Here is a 14,602-nt window from a genome sequence, read left to right as displayed (position 1 = left end):
ATCTCTGTTAAGGTTGTGTTTGTGGGCTGTGGGGATATACTTGAATTGGCTATGAAAATATTGAATTGTCCTAATGAAAAAATGAGGACATACAACTGACTGACCATACAATGTGGTGCTGTTCATCATTTGAATAGAAAATAGAATAATGTGGTATGTACAGTGTGTTGTTGTGTTGAATGTGGTATAGTGTGTTGTTGTGTTGAATGTGGTGTAGTGTGTTGTTGTGTTGAATGTGGTATAGTGTGTTGTTGTGTTGAATGTGGTGTAGTGTGTTGTTGTGTTGAATGTGGTATAGTGTGTTGTTGTGTTGAATGTGGTGTAGTGTGTTGCTGTGTTGAATGTGGTATAGTGTGTTGTTGTGTTGAATGTGGTATAGTGTGTTGTTGTGTTGAATGTGGTGTAGTGTGTTGTTGTGTTGAATGTGGTATAGTGTGTTGTTGTGTTGAATGTGGTGTAGTGTGTTGCTGTGTTGAATGTGGTGTAGTGTGTTGCTGTGTTGAATGTGGTATAGTGTGTTGTTGTGTTGAATGTGGTGTAGTGTGTTGTTGTGTTGAATGTGGTATAGTGTGTTGTTGTGTTGAATGTGGTGTAGTGTGTTGCTGTGTTGAATGTGGTATAGTGTGTTGTTGTGTTGAATGTGGTGTAGTGTGTTGTTGTGTTGAATGTGGTATAGTGTGTTGTTGTGTTGAATGTGGTGTAGTGTGTTGCTGTGTTGAATGTGGTATAGTGTGTTGTTGTGTTGAATGTGGTGTAGTGTGTTGCTGTGTTGAATGTGGTGTAGTGTGTTGCTGTGTTGAATGTGGTATAGTGTGTTGTTGTGTTGAATGTGGTGTAGTGTGTTGTTGTGTTGAATGTGGTGTAGTGTGTTGCTGTGTTGAATGTGGTGTAGTGTGTTGCTGTGTTGAATGTGGTATAGTGTGTTGCTTGTTGAATGTGGTGTAGTGTGTTGCTTGTTGAATGTGGTGTAGTGTGTTGCTGTGTTGAATGTGGTGTAGTGTGTTGCTGTGTTGAATGTGGTGTAGTGTGTTGTTGTGTTGAATGTGGTGTAGTGTGTTGTTGTGTTGAATGTGGTGTAGTGTGTTGTTGTGTTGAATGTGGTGTAGTGTGTTGTTGTGTTGAATGTGGTATAGTGTGTTGTTGTGTTGAATGTGGTATAGTGTGTTGTTGTGTTGAATGTGGTGTAGTGTGTTGTTGTGTTGAATGTGGTGTAGTGTGTTGTTGTGTTGAATGTGGTATAGTGTGTTGTTGTGTTGAATGTGGTATAGTGTGTTGTTGTGTTGAATGTGGTGTATTAAGAGGCCTCTGCATATGTTTGATTTATGTTGGCACTGAATAGTTTGTACTTTTGTCCAATCTAGGTTGCAACAATGTTGAAATGCTCAAGCTTAAAATCATGCACCCTCATCGGCACACACACTCGCACACAGACATTCAGTACACTCTCAACCATGTACACACACACACACGCACACACGCACTGAAATTTACATACATATACACACTCACAAAAAAATGCACCAGTGTATTTCTGTGAGAAAATTCATCCAGATGCCAGTCATCCATTCAGAGAGGGCATTGATCTGCCTGCCTGGCACGCGACGTTAAGTAGCACACCTTCCTCTGTGCCCGCGTGGATGAATGTGCCCGTGTCAGCCAGGCGTCCATCATGGCACCCGGGGGAAATTATTACCGCTACAGGTGACAGCCCGTGATGTGGGAAGCCACCATCCCGGCTGACATATCGCCCGAGTCATGTCAGGATGCATATTTACAGTCGCTCGCCCTCACTTCTGATAGCTCCTAATGAAATCTCCACGGACGGAGACAACAAACCTCAGGGGCTGCATGGAGCGGGGCGTAATGTGTGGGAAAAAAGCCACTGTGCAAGAGAGTGTTGTTGAAGGCTTGTCTTTAGGTTGCTGGATGTGCTAAGTGATTTGTGGGCCAGGTGAGTATTTGTTACTCTAATTCTTCTGTATGCTTCCTTCACCTGAAAAGAGTGCACTGTGCAGAGATCGAGACCGTTGGGGCTAGTGTGCTAGTGATGTGTCAGAAATCTGGAAGATTTTAAAATAATCTTTGGATCCATAGATGAAGACCAGCGCATCAGAAATGTTTCAAGGGGTTTAATTCTACGATAATTATAGCCACACTCCAATTAATATGACGTTGAAGTTTTCTTAAGGTGCCCCCAAAATATTTGTCTCAATGGTTTTGTCAAAACATGCAGATTTCGCCTGGAAAAGTTCAATTTCCCTCTCCCTCCTGCTGACTTCATGCTCCACATAACATTATCATTTACATATTTCTCTAATGTCTTTCACCACAACGTCATTTTGTCTGCAGAGGTAACATATTACTTCTTCAAGCACTTGGGGGGGGGGGGGGGGGGGGGGGGGGGTCAAAATGTGACTGGGGGCTTGTCTTCCAATGTGCAGTGGACGATACAGACCTTTGAAAAGAGCATGACTTATTGTTGGTAAGACACATGTCTGTGTGGAAGAGTGTGACTGAATAGCTAATATTCCTGTGTCGTTTATCCAGTCCAGTCCAGTGTTTCTGGACGGTGTATAACCAGCAGCCTGACTAGCGGGCTAATTAAGCATGGCGAAAGTGAAAGGTCAATTGTGACAGGTAAACATGACGAGCATCTCTTTAATTTTTAAACACTGGCTCTCCATCTTCTCTTCGCCTTTGACAAAACCCTCCTGAGCCATCCCTCATACTGCCACTCTCAATCGATTCCTTTTGCCATAGTTAACAGTGGAATCGTGCACTGTTGAAAAAAAAAGAAAATGGCCCTTGACAGCCTCTCTCTCCCTTTCCCTGGCTCTCCAAGCCGCTCTGTCCTAAAGTCCTTGAAACATCGTCACCATCACCAGCACAGCACAGTAGGCCCGTGGCACTAAACCTTAGGTCTTGGGAGCCATTTAAAAAAATCAATACAGGTCCCCACTTAGAAGTTGGGAGGAGAAGCCATTACTGGTGCTGTCGCCACTCACTGTCCCTAGCCAGGGCACGTCCTCCTGTGAGAGTCCGGACCTCGGAAGACTATGGGGATGTGGTGTGGGACCTCAGCTGAATACCAACTTGAATCAGCCGACTTGGGGGTCTGTGTTAGGCCTGTGTTGTAGGCCATGTTCTGTTAAACATCTAAATAGTGTGCCCGTGTTCAGACAGCTCCTGTGGCGCTGCTGTGGTACACTGATAGATGATAGCAGCCCACCTCGCTGATAAAAGTTATCTGCTGGATCTCACACGCATGATGGATCGGAGTGCAACCATTTTGTGGTTGTGACGCGGGGATGAGGACCAGGCATTTTCGCTGAGATTTTCCAACCTACATCGCCATCTAGTGGTGAGTGTAGCACTCTCTTGACATTTTTAATTTCTTTTTATTCATCTTTCTCTCCTTCCTTCCTTCCTTCCTTCCTTCCTTCCTTCCTTCCTTCCTTCCTTCCTTCCTTCCTTCCTTCCTGTGGTTCAGTAATTACATTTTACAATATTTTTACATTATTATTCCCATGGAGATGATCTCAAATTACAGCAAATAAGAGCCACAATTATGGTTGCAACTTTTTTAGAGCCCATGATGTTGTGTAGTCACTTAGACTCAGATAATCTCTGAAACTCGTCTCTGTATGGCCCTAATATCAAAGCTCATCCACTTCACTAGTTTCAGTTAGAATGTTTTACACCCCTTTCCTCTTTTGCCCCATTCCTTTTCTTTCACTCTTAGTTCAGGTAGTTATTCATGTACCTTGTTAAGCCTGTTTTATTTTCTCTCCTGTAGAATAACTGCATTGCAGTCCCACTACCACCACAAGGCCAAAGGTTTACCACAAATTCATTCTCTCTCATGCTTTACTATTATATGCCCTTTGAGCACCATGCTTTCTCTGCTCTGTCCACAGCCACATGCTGGTGTATAGAGCTGCATCAGCTCTTTCCTGCGCTTCTATAGTAGACCCTAGTCCCTAAGGATGTTGTTCATGTCTCTCTGAGATTGTACTGTAGCCCTACCTCTGCACCTAATTGTTTAAGTATCACTGTGTTGTCGGTTCTCTCGTGGTGCTTAATCATGCACTGCATATTTATATATACAGTATGTGTATACTATATGTGTACTATCTGTGTACTCTTGCAGTCATACTGTTCGGTCCGGTTACTCAACATGCAACAGTGCCTACTGCAGCTTCATTCCTCTGTTCATGATCTCTCTCTCCTTTCCCTTTTCCTCCTTCGGTCCACATCCAAGAGAAGACCTGAAAACATTCATTAAAATGAATGACTCCTGCACACAATATCTGAGCCCGTATTGTAGTAATTTATTTAGGGACCACTGGGTTGTCCCTATATAGTCAATTAGTAATGTATTGAGCCCCCCCCCCCTCCACTGCCAAATCTTTACAGGCTTTGATGTGGCCCGACATCCTGTGGCGCCCCCTGGTTCAGCAGGGAAGGGAGCCCATCAGTGTTTGTGCGAGGCCAATTTGGCACCTTCAGACACAGTCTCCAGCAAAATATGGTCTCGGCTGGTGAAAGCGCTCTCACTGACTGTCACCTTTGGGAGATGTAGAGTCAAATGGAGGAGCGTGTCGCTGGAGACTGTAGCGGGTGCTGACAGCTGCACTTTTCAACTCTTATGTGTCACTAACACCATGGCTGTCTGGAGGGACATTCTGAGCAGTGGGTGCAGCATCACTGAGAGCCTATGACAGCACTATACTATGTCTGCCAACTTTTTATTAATCTACAGTATAGGTAGGTATAATGTACTTTTTCTATTAGTAGATATATATGGTTGCTGGTGTATTAGGGGGTTGTGCTTTAGGGCTAGGGCTAGGGCTAGGGCCATTAACATGTAAGAATTTGAAATTACAGGTAATATTACTTGCATTTCAAGAAAGATACTTAACATAAAGTTTGTCTAACTTCTTTGTATACAGAAGCTTTATGTGTGCTTATAAGACGTAAGATAGCAATGTTGAAATGTGAAATGTGTTTGAAATTCATGTGAATTAATGTAGAAAAATAACATAAGATGGGGAGTTATTTCATGGGGCATTTTATTAAGTCGCGTTTAGAAAAATAAAACAAAATTCTGAATGTCAAGAAATAGTATATTTCCCCAACCCCTTTGGTCACCATCATCAAAAATGGATTGTCTCTGTGCTCGGCAGTCGGTTTAAGAATTCACAGCTTTCACATATCGGAATGTAACATTTTCATCACATGAAGAACATTTTACTTAAGGACAACATCACAAGCACATTCATTTCACAATAAATACACACCAATACAAAACACATCTTCAGTGAATATAGTACCATTACTCTGAGGTAGTTATCGTACTTTTTTTGTGTCTTACTAATTCTGGGAGAAAATAAAACAAGGCTGTTCTCACCAGAAGCTTTATAGACAGCACGAGTACCTTTACATGTAGTAATTGCTCAACTGTTACTGGCGGTTATTCGAGTTTGAAAACAACAATGGTAAGTGTCACATAGCAGTACCGTACTTCCAAGGCAAGGAGCAGAACACAGACGCACTATTTACATAAGAGTTATCAACAACATGAGCAAACTTATGGTACTGAAGTATTGAGTTTCCTTCACTTAGTGACAGGACAGTTTATTAAAGGCTTACTTCTTTGTTTAGGAAATCAGTTCTGTTTTTTTTAGAAGAAGAGCATTATGTGATATGGTACGCCCAATGAAAGAAGTCGGGATATTTAGTCAAGTGACAAAGCCTTTAGATGCCATGGCAATATGCCATACGAGGGGTAGTACTGTAAGTCAGAGACACAGTCAGTACATGGATTCTTCAGCAAGCCCATCTGCAATCATATAGAGATACAGAGAAGAAATTAAAACACTGGGAACAACATGTGCTCATTTGACTTATTACATCTTTAATAGCTATAATTGAGTATCATGAAATATCACTACATCTTAAGAGGCTGTGCAGGGAATGAGACTTATTTACTATTTCTCAAAAGGATTCATGAATTTTGCACAGTAGCATGAATATTCAAGCTCATGAAAGACTGTTTTTAAAGGGACTCTCTTGTGCAGTGTAAGAGTAGTGTCTTTTGTAGCCGTGGTTACCTTGTGGAATGCTGCAGTGGGCATACTGGTGGAGTTGATGCAACCCAGTGTTTTGGTCTTGGCATTCTGACCTCAGGGTGAGTGGATCAGGAGTGGTGTTGGCGGAGTCAAACTCGTCCATGGGGAGACAGTCCACCAGAGCGGCCAGAGACAGGTCCTGCGACTGGGCTAGCGTGCGCCTGCTGAACTGGGAGACCTCTGGCTGCACCCAGCCCTCGCCTTTCCCAAACACCCCATCCAGGTCCTTAAGGATGCAGTCGATTGTGCTCTCGTCCAGCACAGGCTCTGAGCCAGCGCCGGGTAGGTAATGGGGGAGAGCGTGCTGGGGCCAGGCCAGCGGGGGCTCCTGATGCTGGGGAGAGGCGTTCCCAGGGGCCAGGGCCTGAGAGCAGTAGGCGTTGAAGCTGCTGGCCAGTGAGGAGATCTGGTGAGCCAACAGGCTGATCTCCACCTGCTCGTGCTCACGCTGGCTGTAGTGGAACTGCATGTGGACACCTGGCGGGGCCTCTGGGGTCAGAGGGGGGGCTTGGTGCGATGCCGGTGGTAGCACCTGGGAAGGCTCAGACACCCCCAGATCCAGAGGAGCCACAGGCAGCAAGCTGAAGTCCTCCGGATGGAGGATACACTCAGCCTGGCTCTCGTAGACCTCCAACAGAGGCTGGTAGTCAGGGACCAGACACGAGTCGCCCGCGCAGTCCGGGAAACCGTAAACGGGATGTGAACCAGACGAGGTAGGGGTGGACACCACATTAAAGGAGCCGGAGTGAAAAGCCTCGCTGTGGAAGCTCTGGAGCGCTGGAGTCGGGGCAAAAGTGCCTGAAGGCTCTGGCTCCACCATGCTGCTGCTGGGAGGGCTATAATGGGGTGAGCCACTAGGGGGTGACAGTAACCCTTCTGTAAAGTTGCACTGCTCGTCCAAGAAGTAGTCTGGGTTGGGCTCCTCCTGCATGGGGGGAGACTGAGAGGAGGCCGGGCTGTAAGGAGGGCTGGAGAACACTGTGGTACCATGTCCAAGGTGCACAGAGAGGCTGTTTTGGTTGCCAAGGTGATGGTCACACATGACGACATTCATGCTGGGCTCTGGTAGCCGAGTCTTTTTTCTCGATTCTTCAACCAGCTGGCCAGAGTTCCGCCGTCTTTTTGGGGACCGGTTTGTGCAGCCCTCGGGGCTCAAAGGCATCTGGGAACCTGGAGGACTGCTGAATGACTTCATGGGCACTCTTAAGGCGTTATTGTGGATGTTTTGCTTGAGAAAGATGGCCTCTGTTTCACTGCAAATATAGTCAATGCCACATTAGTACCAATGAATGAATTTTACAAAAGACAAAAATCTTGATGATGATGAATGATAAGAAACTCTACCTGATGATGTAGTTTGTGCATGAAATGTCATCTTTCCCAGCATACTTGACAGCACAGATGTAAAGCCAAATCCATGAAAGGTCCTTACACTGCAGCCTCAACACCATCTCCACCTGCGGTTCGTCGGTTAGCTCAACTGTGTCAAGAGAACAGTGGATTTGTTAAATTTCACCTTGACTTTTGAAAAATCCTATGTCCCACAAAAATAACAATTGGCTTTCACATTTCTAAAACACTGATCTGAGATCTGTGACTTACTCATGCTTTTATGTGCACAGGCAGCAATAGACAGGTCCTCAGGATGGATCAGGCTGTACCATGACTGACCAGCCAACTCCTCTGAAGTGTGGCCCGTTGGGAAAAACACACTGTGGGTTAAACAAAGAAGTTGTGAGTTATTCTGTGTCCCGGTGACTGGCATGCTGCTGTGGTCCCATATGGCTTTGCACTCTTATTTGTCTATTATCTAAATCAAATTCACCAGATGAAAATAATTCAAAATCTGGAATGAAAGGACATTTGACAGCTTCTGTGACTCACCTGCGGGGGGTGTGCTTGAACGACATGTCTGGCCTGTGGAGGGTTTGGAAGCAGGGGCTGTGGCACGGGAGGTTGGCCTCATGGAGCCGGTTCACCGTGGGCGTGCACAAGGCCACAAACAGGGAGGATTGTGGGCCGGCCTGGAAACGTCCTTGCACCGAGAGAGTGCAGTGGCTGCCGTGCTGGAGCCGGAATGCCTTGGAAGTGTGCATCTGACACACAAAGGATATGTCTGGGAAGAGCCGAAGGAAAGGTGGCATTAATAATTATAAAAATAATTTTGATAAAAAGTAACAAAATAATCACTGATGACAAACTGACGAGCCGTGTGTGTGTGTGTGTGTGTGTGTGTGTTTGTGTGTGTGTGTGTGTGTGTGTGTGTGTGTGTCCACTGTTATACATACCTCTTAATGGACAGGTATCTGTCTCTAAATTTTCCCTGACAAGGTCCTCACAGGAACTGTCAATCATTTCGTAGAATGTGTCTCCTTGAAGAATGTCAACCTGCAGAATGAAATCATCAGCATCAGTACCCAAAAATACTTTGTTTCATATTAACAGTGACAGACTCACGTGTCAAACATGATAATTCTAACATGGAAATCAGTGTCGAATAGACACTAAGTGATAGACACGTTAAGTAAGTTAAGCTGAATTCCCCTAGAGCGAACCAGATATCGTGTGAATTATAGATGACTAGATTTTATATATATATATAGACGACTATGTTAATAAGGACCTTACCATGGAGAGACCCAAGTAGTCTGACACATTTTCAGACACGTACACCAGCTTCCCTTCTCTGGTCATGACCACGATAAAGCCAGGGAGGGCTTGCAGAAAATCACAGGGAAGGAAGGAGTCGGCCTGACTTCCCTCTGATCGAACTTCGCAAGAGAGGAGAAACCAGAACAGATCTCAGTCAGATGATTCATGCGCACAAACACAAAGACACAGAGGAACAGCTAATGCTTTAAACATGTCTGAACATAAAGACAGGCAACACATATGGACTGTCAGGGTTTACATTTAAATGAACTCAATCAGTACATTCTCAATATGTGTGCTTCCTGGAAGCGGGAGCCAGGACTGTTAGCTCCATGTTCTACTAACTGAGTGACAGGAAAACTTTCCCCTCACCTTTGTAGAGGACGGACTTCCTGATGTAGGTGCAGATGACGGACATGGAGTGGAGGTATGAGAGCCGCTCCTGGTCCTCTTGGGGGATGGGCAGTAAGGTTCGCATGTTCCGGATCTCTCCGTTCATCTGATCCCGTCTGGCTTTGGAGGCCCCCTTAGTGGACCTGTGGGTAACCAGGGTGACACTTCCAGAGTCAGAGAAAAAATAACTGGGCAGTACTTTCCCTTTAACCTGCAGTTTCGTCAGCCTCTTAAGACAAGCAGGTTGGTTCAATATTCCTGTCACTGTCAGATCGCTCATGAAAGTAGCCATGCCTTTTAAGACAACTCTCTCTGTTCCAGGACGTCCTTCACACCACTTGACAACACACTTCCAAACTTTTGCTTGAAGAGTGAACACTAGACGTAAAAGTCTTGTTGCCACGGAAACAGTTCATACCAGGAAGAGGACATTTAAAGCTCTCAGTTTTTTTGTGAGAGATTGTCTGGGCCTCTGTCTAAGAGAGAGAGCGAGAGAGAGACACACACAGGCTTTATAGCAGCTGAAAGTGTGGGTGTCATACACATCACTGGCACTGGACGAATGAAACCCCTCCATTGCCATATCAGGAGGGGAGTCCTTAGCGAAGCACTCAGCGTCACTGGCGTAAGCAGTGATACTACAAATGGCAGATATCTCTTTCACTCTCTTTCTGTGTTTTTCTCCAATTATGAACAGGGGAGGAGCCAATCACAATGTCTGCCTTTTAAAATAAATAGCTGGAGACTTGTATGGTATTTAGAAAACTCACAGAATAGGCAATTACACTGATTTTAATAAGAAATTGTCATGATGAAAGTCCATCATGCCCTCGTTTACCTTACACCTTGTTTACTTTACACACTTCATTAGTTGGTCTTAACTCTGAATTCAAAAAGCAACAATTAAAATTACAATGAGAGTCCTACAAGAAAAACAGAAGTCCACTTATTAAAATCAGATTAAAACGCAGGCATAAATAAATAAGGGAGACTTAAGATAACCGCGAGAGAGCACCATCATGCCCAATAGAGGAAAAATCGTTGCAACTCACCTAAATCTTCTGCAGAATTTCTGACAGATAGTCTCCGTGCGATGGGGAGAACTTGAGAAGGAGCCTCGTCTTGCGCTTTCAGAACTTTTGCAAGATTCACAATAGACTGTCATCGTGTTGTTTGTAAGACCGCCTTAGTAAGAAAAAGTGCATAACAATAAAAAAAAAAAATATCCACCTTAATACTTCTGAACTGTCACTATTTACCACAGCCTAAAAAGATGATTAGACAGCAGAAAAGTAAATGTAAACTATAAAAAAATAAATTACCATTAACAATAAGACTGATTGTGATCAGATTAAATTATACGTGGCCTATTAGATCGAGAAGCAGCATGTCCTACACAAAGTTTAACATTTTCAAATAAATGTACCTTTGCCTCAGGGCTGCCTTGCGGCTTGTATGACTGGCCTCCGTCTTCACCGTCCTTTTATAGCCTAACTGAGGATTTAACCCGAGACCCTTGTTTTAAAACCAAAAAAAAAAAAAGGGGGGCAATGCTACTAGCTGTGACGCAATGACAACTGAGGAGATATTTTTAGGTTACGTCCATTCTAAAAATAACACCAGTCACACCGCCCCCAAGCGGAGAAGTGGGTAGGCGCAACACAATACAAAACGATGCCACAAGACAAACAGATGTAGATGTGAATTAGCCTACATTTCCTCTATTTTATCTCTCCACACTTAATGGCGAAGTCAACTGTCATACTTGACCCATAATATTGATTAACTTTCAGTCTGTGTGTATTGTGGCAATGCCAATGCGTTCTTTTGCTATTTGTGTTGGGTGGGCGTGTGTGTGTGTGTGTCGGTGTGTGTGTGTGTGAGAGAGAGAGAGAGTGAGAGAGAGCGAGAGAGAGAGAGAGAGAGAGAGCTGAAGTTAGTTTTTCACATCAAGGAAAGGAACATTGAAATACCACTATTATTTTAGTACTTACGCTTGTCAGTCATTTGGGCTCTTGGTCGAGAAGTGCTACTGTACAAGTTACATGTTGCCCCCTGCCCCCCTCCCTCCTGTCTCCTAGTGAGTTTGAGCTTGAGTTTAATGTTCATTCTATCGTCCACATAGTAATAGCAACAAACTGATGATAAGGTTTGTGGATGGGCTTGCACAGAATTCATTTATTAGAACTTCATGCATACAGTGTGTGCACACACTCATATATAGATGATTATTATTATCTCAGATAGACATCTCTGCATCTCCTTATCTGTCTCTCTCCCTCTGTCTCACTCACTCTCTCTCACACACACGCATGCAAGCACGCACAAACTCACTCTCTCCCTCATACACATACACCCTCACTCTTTCTCTATCTCTCACATAGACAACACACACACACACACACACACATACTCTCTCTCTCACACACACACACACACATGCACAATCAATGGGTATTACCACTGTACTCAAAAGGATAGGTTGATTTTTTCCTTGAAGTGAAACATTTCATATTGAGCAAGATGAGCTGAAGCAATAAGGGCAGGGCAGTCTCATTATTTTTCATAAATATCTGCAAAACCACTCTCATTACTAGCATGTCCAACCACCCATCCTATGCACTTAAAAACACTGCCTGCAGATGGATGTTGAGGAGCCAGGGCAGTTGGTGGTTATGATAATAAAAGGGAAGAATTAGGAAGCAATTGGTCCAGTGTGTCTACTTGGCCTTCATAAATATGTGTGGTTGTGGTGTGTGTGTGTGTGTGTGTGTGTTGGGGGGGGGGTACTGACCCCTGGTTCCTGGGGCCAGACAGGGCCCCCAGAGCGCCATGGCTTCCTGTGTACAGCGAAGCGGCCCCTGGCGGGACTGGGTGTCTCGGGTGCGAGCGGAGGGAGCTGACCTGCCGTCTGTGGGCTGCACTTAACACTACAGATAACCACAGCTTTATAGCTGCAGCCTGGTGACAGACACAGGCAAACTGCCAGAGGGGGAGGGGAGGGGGAGAAAGAGAGAGAGGGGCCTTCATTGAGAAAAAGTAATTTTTCAAAGAAAAGGAATCATAGTGACAACTACTGAGGAAATACGCAAAAAGAACAAAATACTTTTTAATTTGTAGCATTCATTTAAGTGGAGCATTCAACAGGTTTACATGGGCTCTTTTTCACTGAGCAGTGTCTGTATTACATAGTTTATAGCAACCAACTAAAAAATGTATCCAACACCATCTAAAAGAACAGGTTCACATAGGTCAAAGAGGATAGAGAGCTGGGGGCTCAGGCCACTCCACAAGATTAGCTTTTTGTTACTTTTAACAGAGTCAATAATCTACTCAGGGAAAGCCAATGAGTGGATACATAAAGCAGTAGAAACTCATTCAAACTCAAATTTGTGAGAAGTTTTTGAAGATAAGATAAAATCATAGAGGACTTTCAAGGTACATCAATCACAGAGCACTTCTCAACATGACCTAAAGGTTGGCAGAGCTGAACAGGCTACCCAGCAGGGCGCTATCACTCGAGCCCGCCGGTTTTCCATCTGTTTATTCCATCTTTCATTTACCATAACAAGTTGTTCAGATTTCCTGAAAAGTCTATTTAAAGATAATAGACTATTTGACATTTAGCCATATGCCTTCTTCAAGGGATCATGTTTTTTGTCACACAGCACTTAACACACAAGAAGTGCTTTCTGGTAACTGACTCAATTTGCAAGAGACTGTATGCCTCATGCGAGGGAGGCCGATTGCCAGGGATATTGCCCTGCGGTCCCCAAGGAAGAGAAATTAACTGAACACCCATCTCTATAAAATGTTATTGGACTGTCATCAGCCAAGGCCATCAGACTGCCATGAGTGCAGACACCCTGGGTGGGGGTCATCAATCAAAATCCATCCATTTGCTTAACATAATACCCATCCAGGATGGTTTTGACTCTGGGCAGTCTCGTAGAGGGAATTTCAGGTCATAACAATCCCAAGCCCATTGACACGACATGGGTCCTAATCCTCTATTTAGGTCTGGAGGGGCCTTCTTCAGCACGTTTCCCTGGGGAGGGATGATTGAGCTCGTTCTCTCCGCACCCTCTTGGTTAATGAGGGAACCCCAGTGCCATTAGATGCCAGGAGAGGCTCATGGGAGAAAGAGTAGGGCCTTGCACAGATGGAGTCCGTCACAGTGCAGCCACAACGCGCCAGCACTTGACCTTTGGCGGTCTCAGACTGACCATAGCATGACCAAGGTCACAGGCAGGGAGAGTGGGCACGAGCAGGGCTAATCACCAGGACCTTTGAGTTGAGGGGTAAAGTAAGGTGTAGGTGTGTAAACTGATAGTGGAGGCCAGATACTATACTCTTCTACAGCGTCAACGGCACAATTAGTATTGCATGTGTGCAGGAATGCTGTATTGATAGCAATTCAATTAAATTGAAATGTATTTATATAGCGCCAAAACAATACAATTGTCTCTAGGCGCTTAGCACTTTCATGGAAATTGAAACTGCAGTGCAAGTAGATAAAATTACATTAAAATGATGCACTCTGTCAGAATGGTCACCTAGATTAAGCATTTCTGACGTATAACATAAACAAACACGTATGAAAATTGAGCAATGAAACACAAATTAACACTCAGCTGCAATTTTAAAACTTTATTACTGTTATTTTTATTGTCATCCAATATATATATAGATATATAGAAAACAAATTAAAAAAGAAATGCACACCAAAATGTAAATATCAAATAGGAATTCTTTATGGTGAGCAATCATTTCATCTGATATTAACAAAAATGCACTGATCCATCTATCCTGTTACTGAAATATATATTTTTTCATTTTTTAAATGAATGTAGTCACCCCGCATTCCCATTTTGATCAAATAGATTTACCTGAAGACATCATGACATTAAACACAAATCCAGCACTTGAACCTCTTTCAATTTGTCATCTTTCGAAGCTTCAAAGGGAGAACTGAATTGCCTACTGAGACTGGGATGTGAAGCCATGGCCAACACCTGCAGGAAATGCTCTGGGCCCCGTCATCACACAGATCAAGCCACTCTGGAGCAATCACCTCACTCGCCCAGGGACACCGCAACTGAACACAGCCACAGACTGCGCACTCAAACACACAGCTTTAACCAGGAGATGTACAACCTATGCTGTGTTTGTCTTGTATGTGCGGCCCTAGCATTAACATGTATGTGTGTGGTTGTGTAAAGCAAGTATGGATTTGATACCTCTGTTAAAGCCCTCACGTGTTTGCGGTCTCATGCAGCTCATATGCGGCAGGATGAATGTGTGTTTGGCTTTACTCTCCTGGAACAGCCGCACTCTTCTGGGAGCCCTGGCCAATCAGCGTTGGCCGCTACTTGTCCGTCACATGCCCTTCGCCATGGCAGATCCCACGCCTAATCTACCTGTGC

General features: G+C 44.3%; 2 protein-coding genes across 4 annotated transcripts in view; both read right to left on the bottom strand.

Moving 5' to 3' along the window:
• Positions 1–6,042: 6,042 nt before the first annotated feature.
• Positions 6,043–10,341, bottom strand: npas4l (neuronal PAS domain protein 4 like; the record flags this gene model as incomplete). The annotated part of the gene is made up of 8 exons (XM_080848696.1): positions 6,043–7,384; positions 7,476–7,611; positions 7,734–7,843; positions 8,016–8,247; positions 8,420–8,519; positions 8,760–8,902; positions 9,156–9,319; positions 10,229–10,341. The coding sequence occupies 8 exons, from the start codon at positions 10,339–10,341 to the stop codon at positions 6,043–6,045; spliced, it is 2,340 nt and encodes a 779-aa protein (XP_080704822.1).
• Positions 10,342–13,811: 3,470 nt separating this feature from the next.
• The window catches only part of klhdc3 (kelch domain containing 3), a 37,944-nt gene continuing 37,153 nt past the window's right edge, over positions 13,812–14,602 (bottom strand). For all 3 annotated transcript variants that reach the window (XM_080849021.1, XM_080849020.1, XM_080849019.1), the window contains exon 11: positions 13,812–14,602. This exon is cut by the window's right edge and continues 1,488 nt beyond it. The gene's annotated coding sequence lies outside the window, so the exon portion shown is untranslated.

The sequence above is a fragment of the Sprattus sprattus genome (genome assembly GCF_963457725.1).
Source record: "Sprattus sprattus genome assembly, chromosome: 12".
In the NCBI taxonomy this organism is placed as follows: domain Eukaryota; kingdom Metazoa; phylum Chordata; class Actinopteri; order Clupeiformes; family Clupeidae; genus Sprattus; species Sprattus sprattus.
This window is presented reverse-complemented; position numbering and strand designations above follow the sequence as displayed.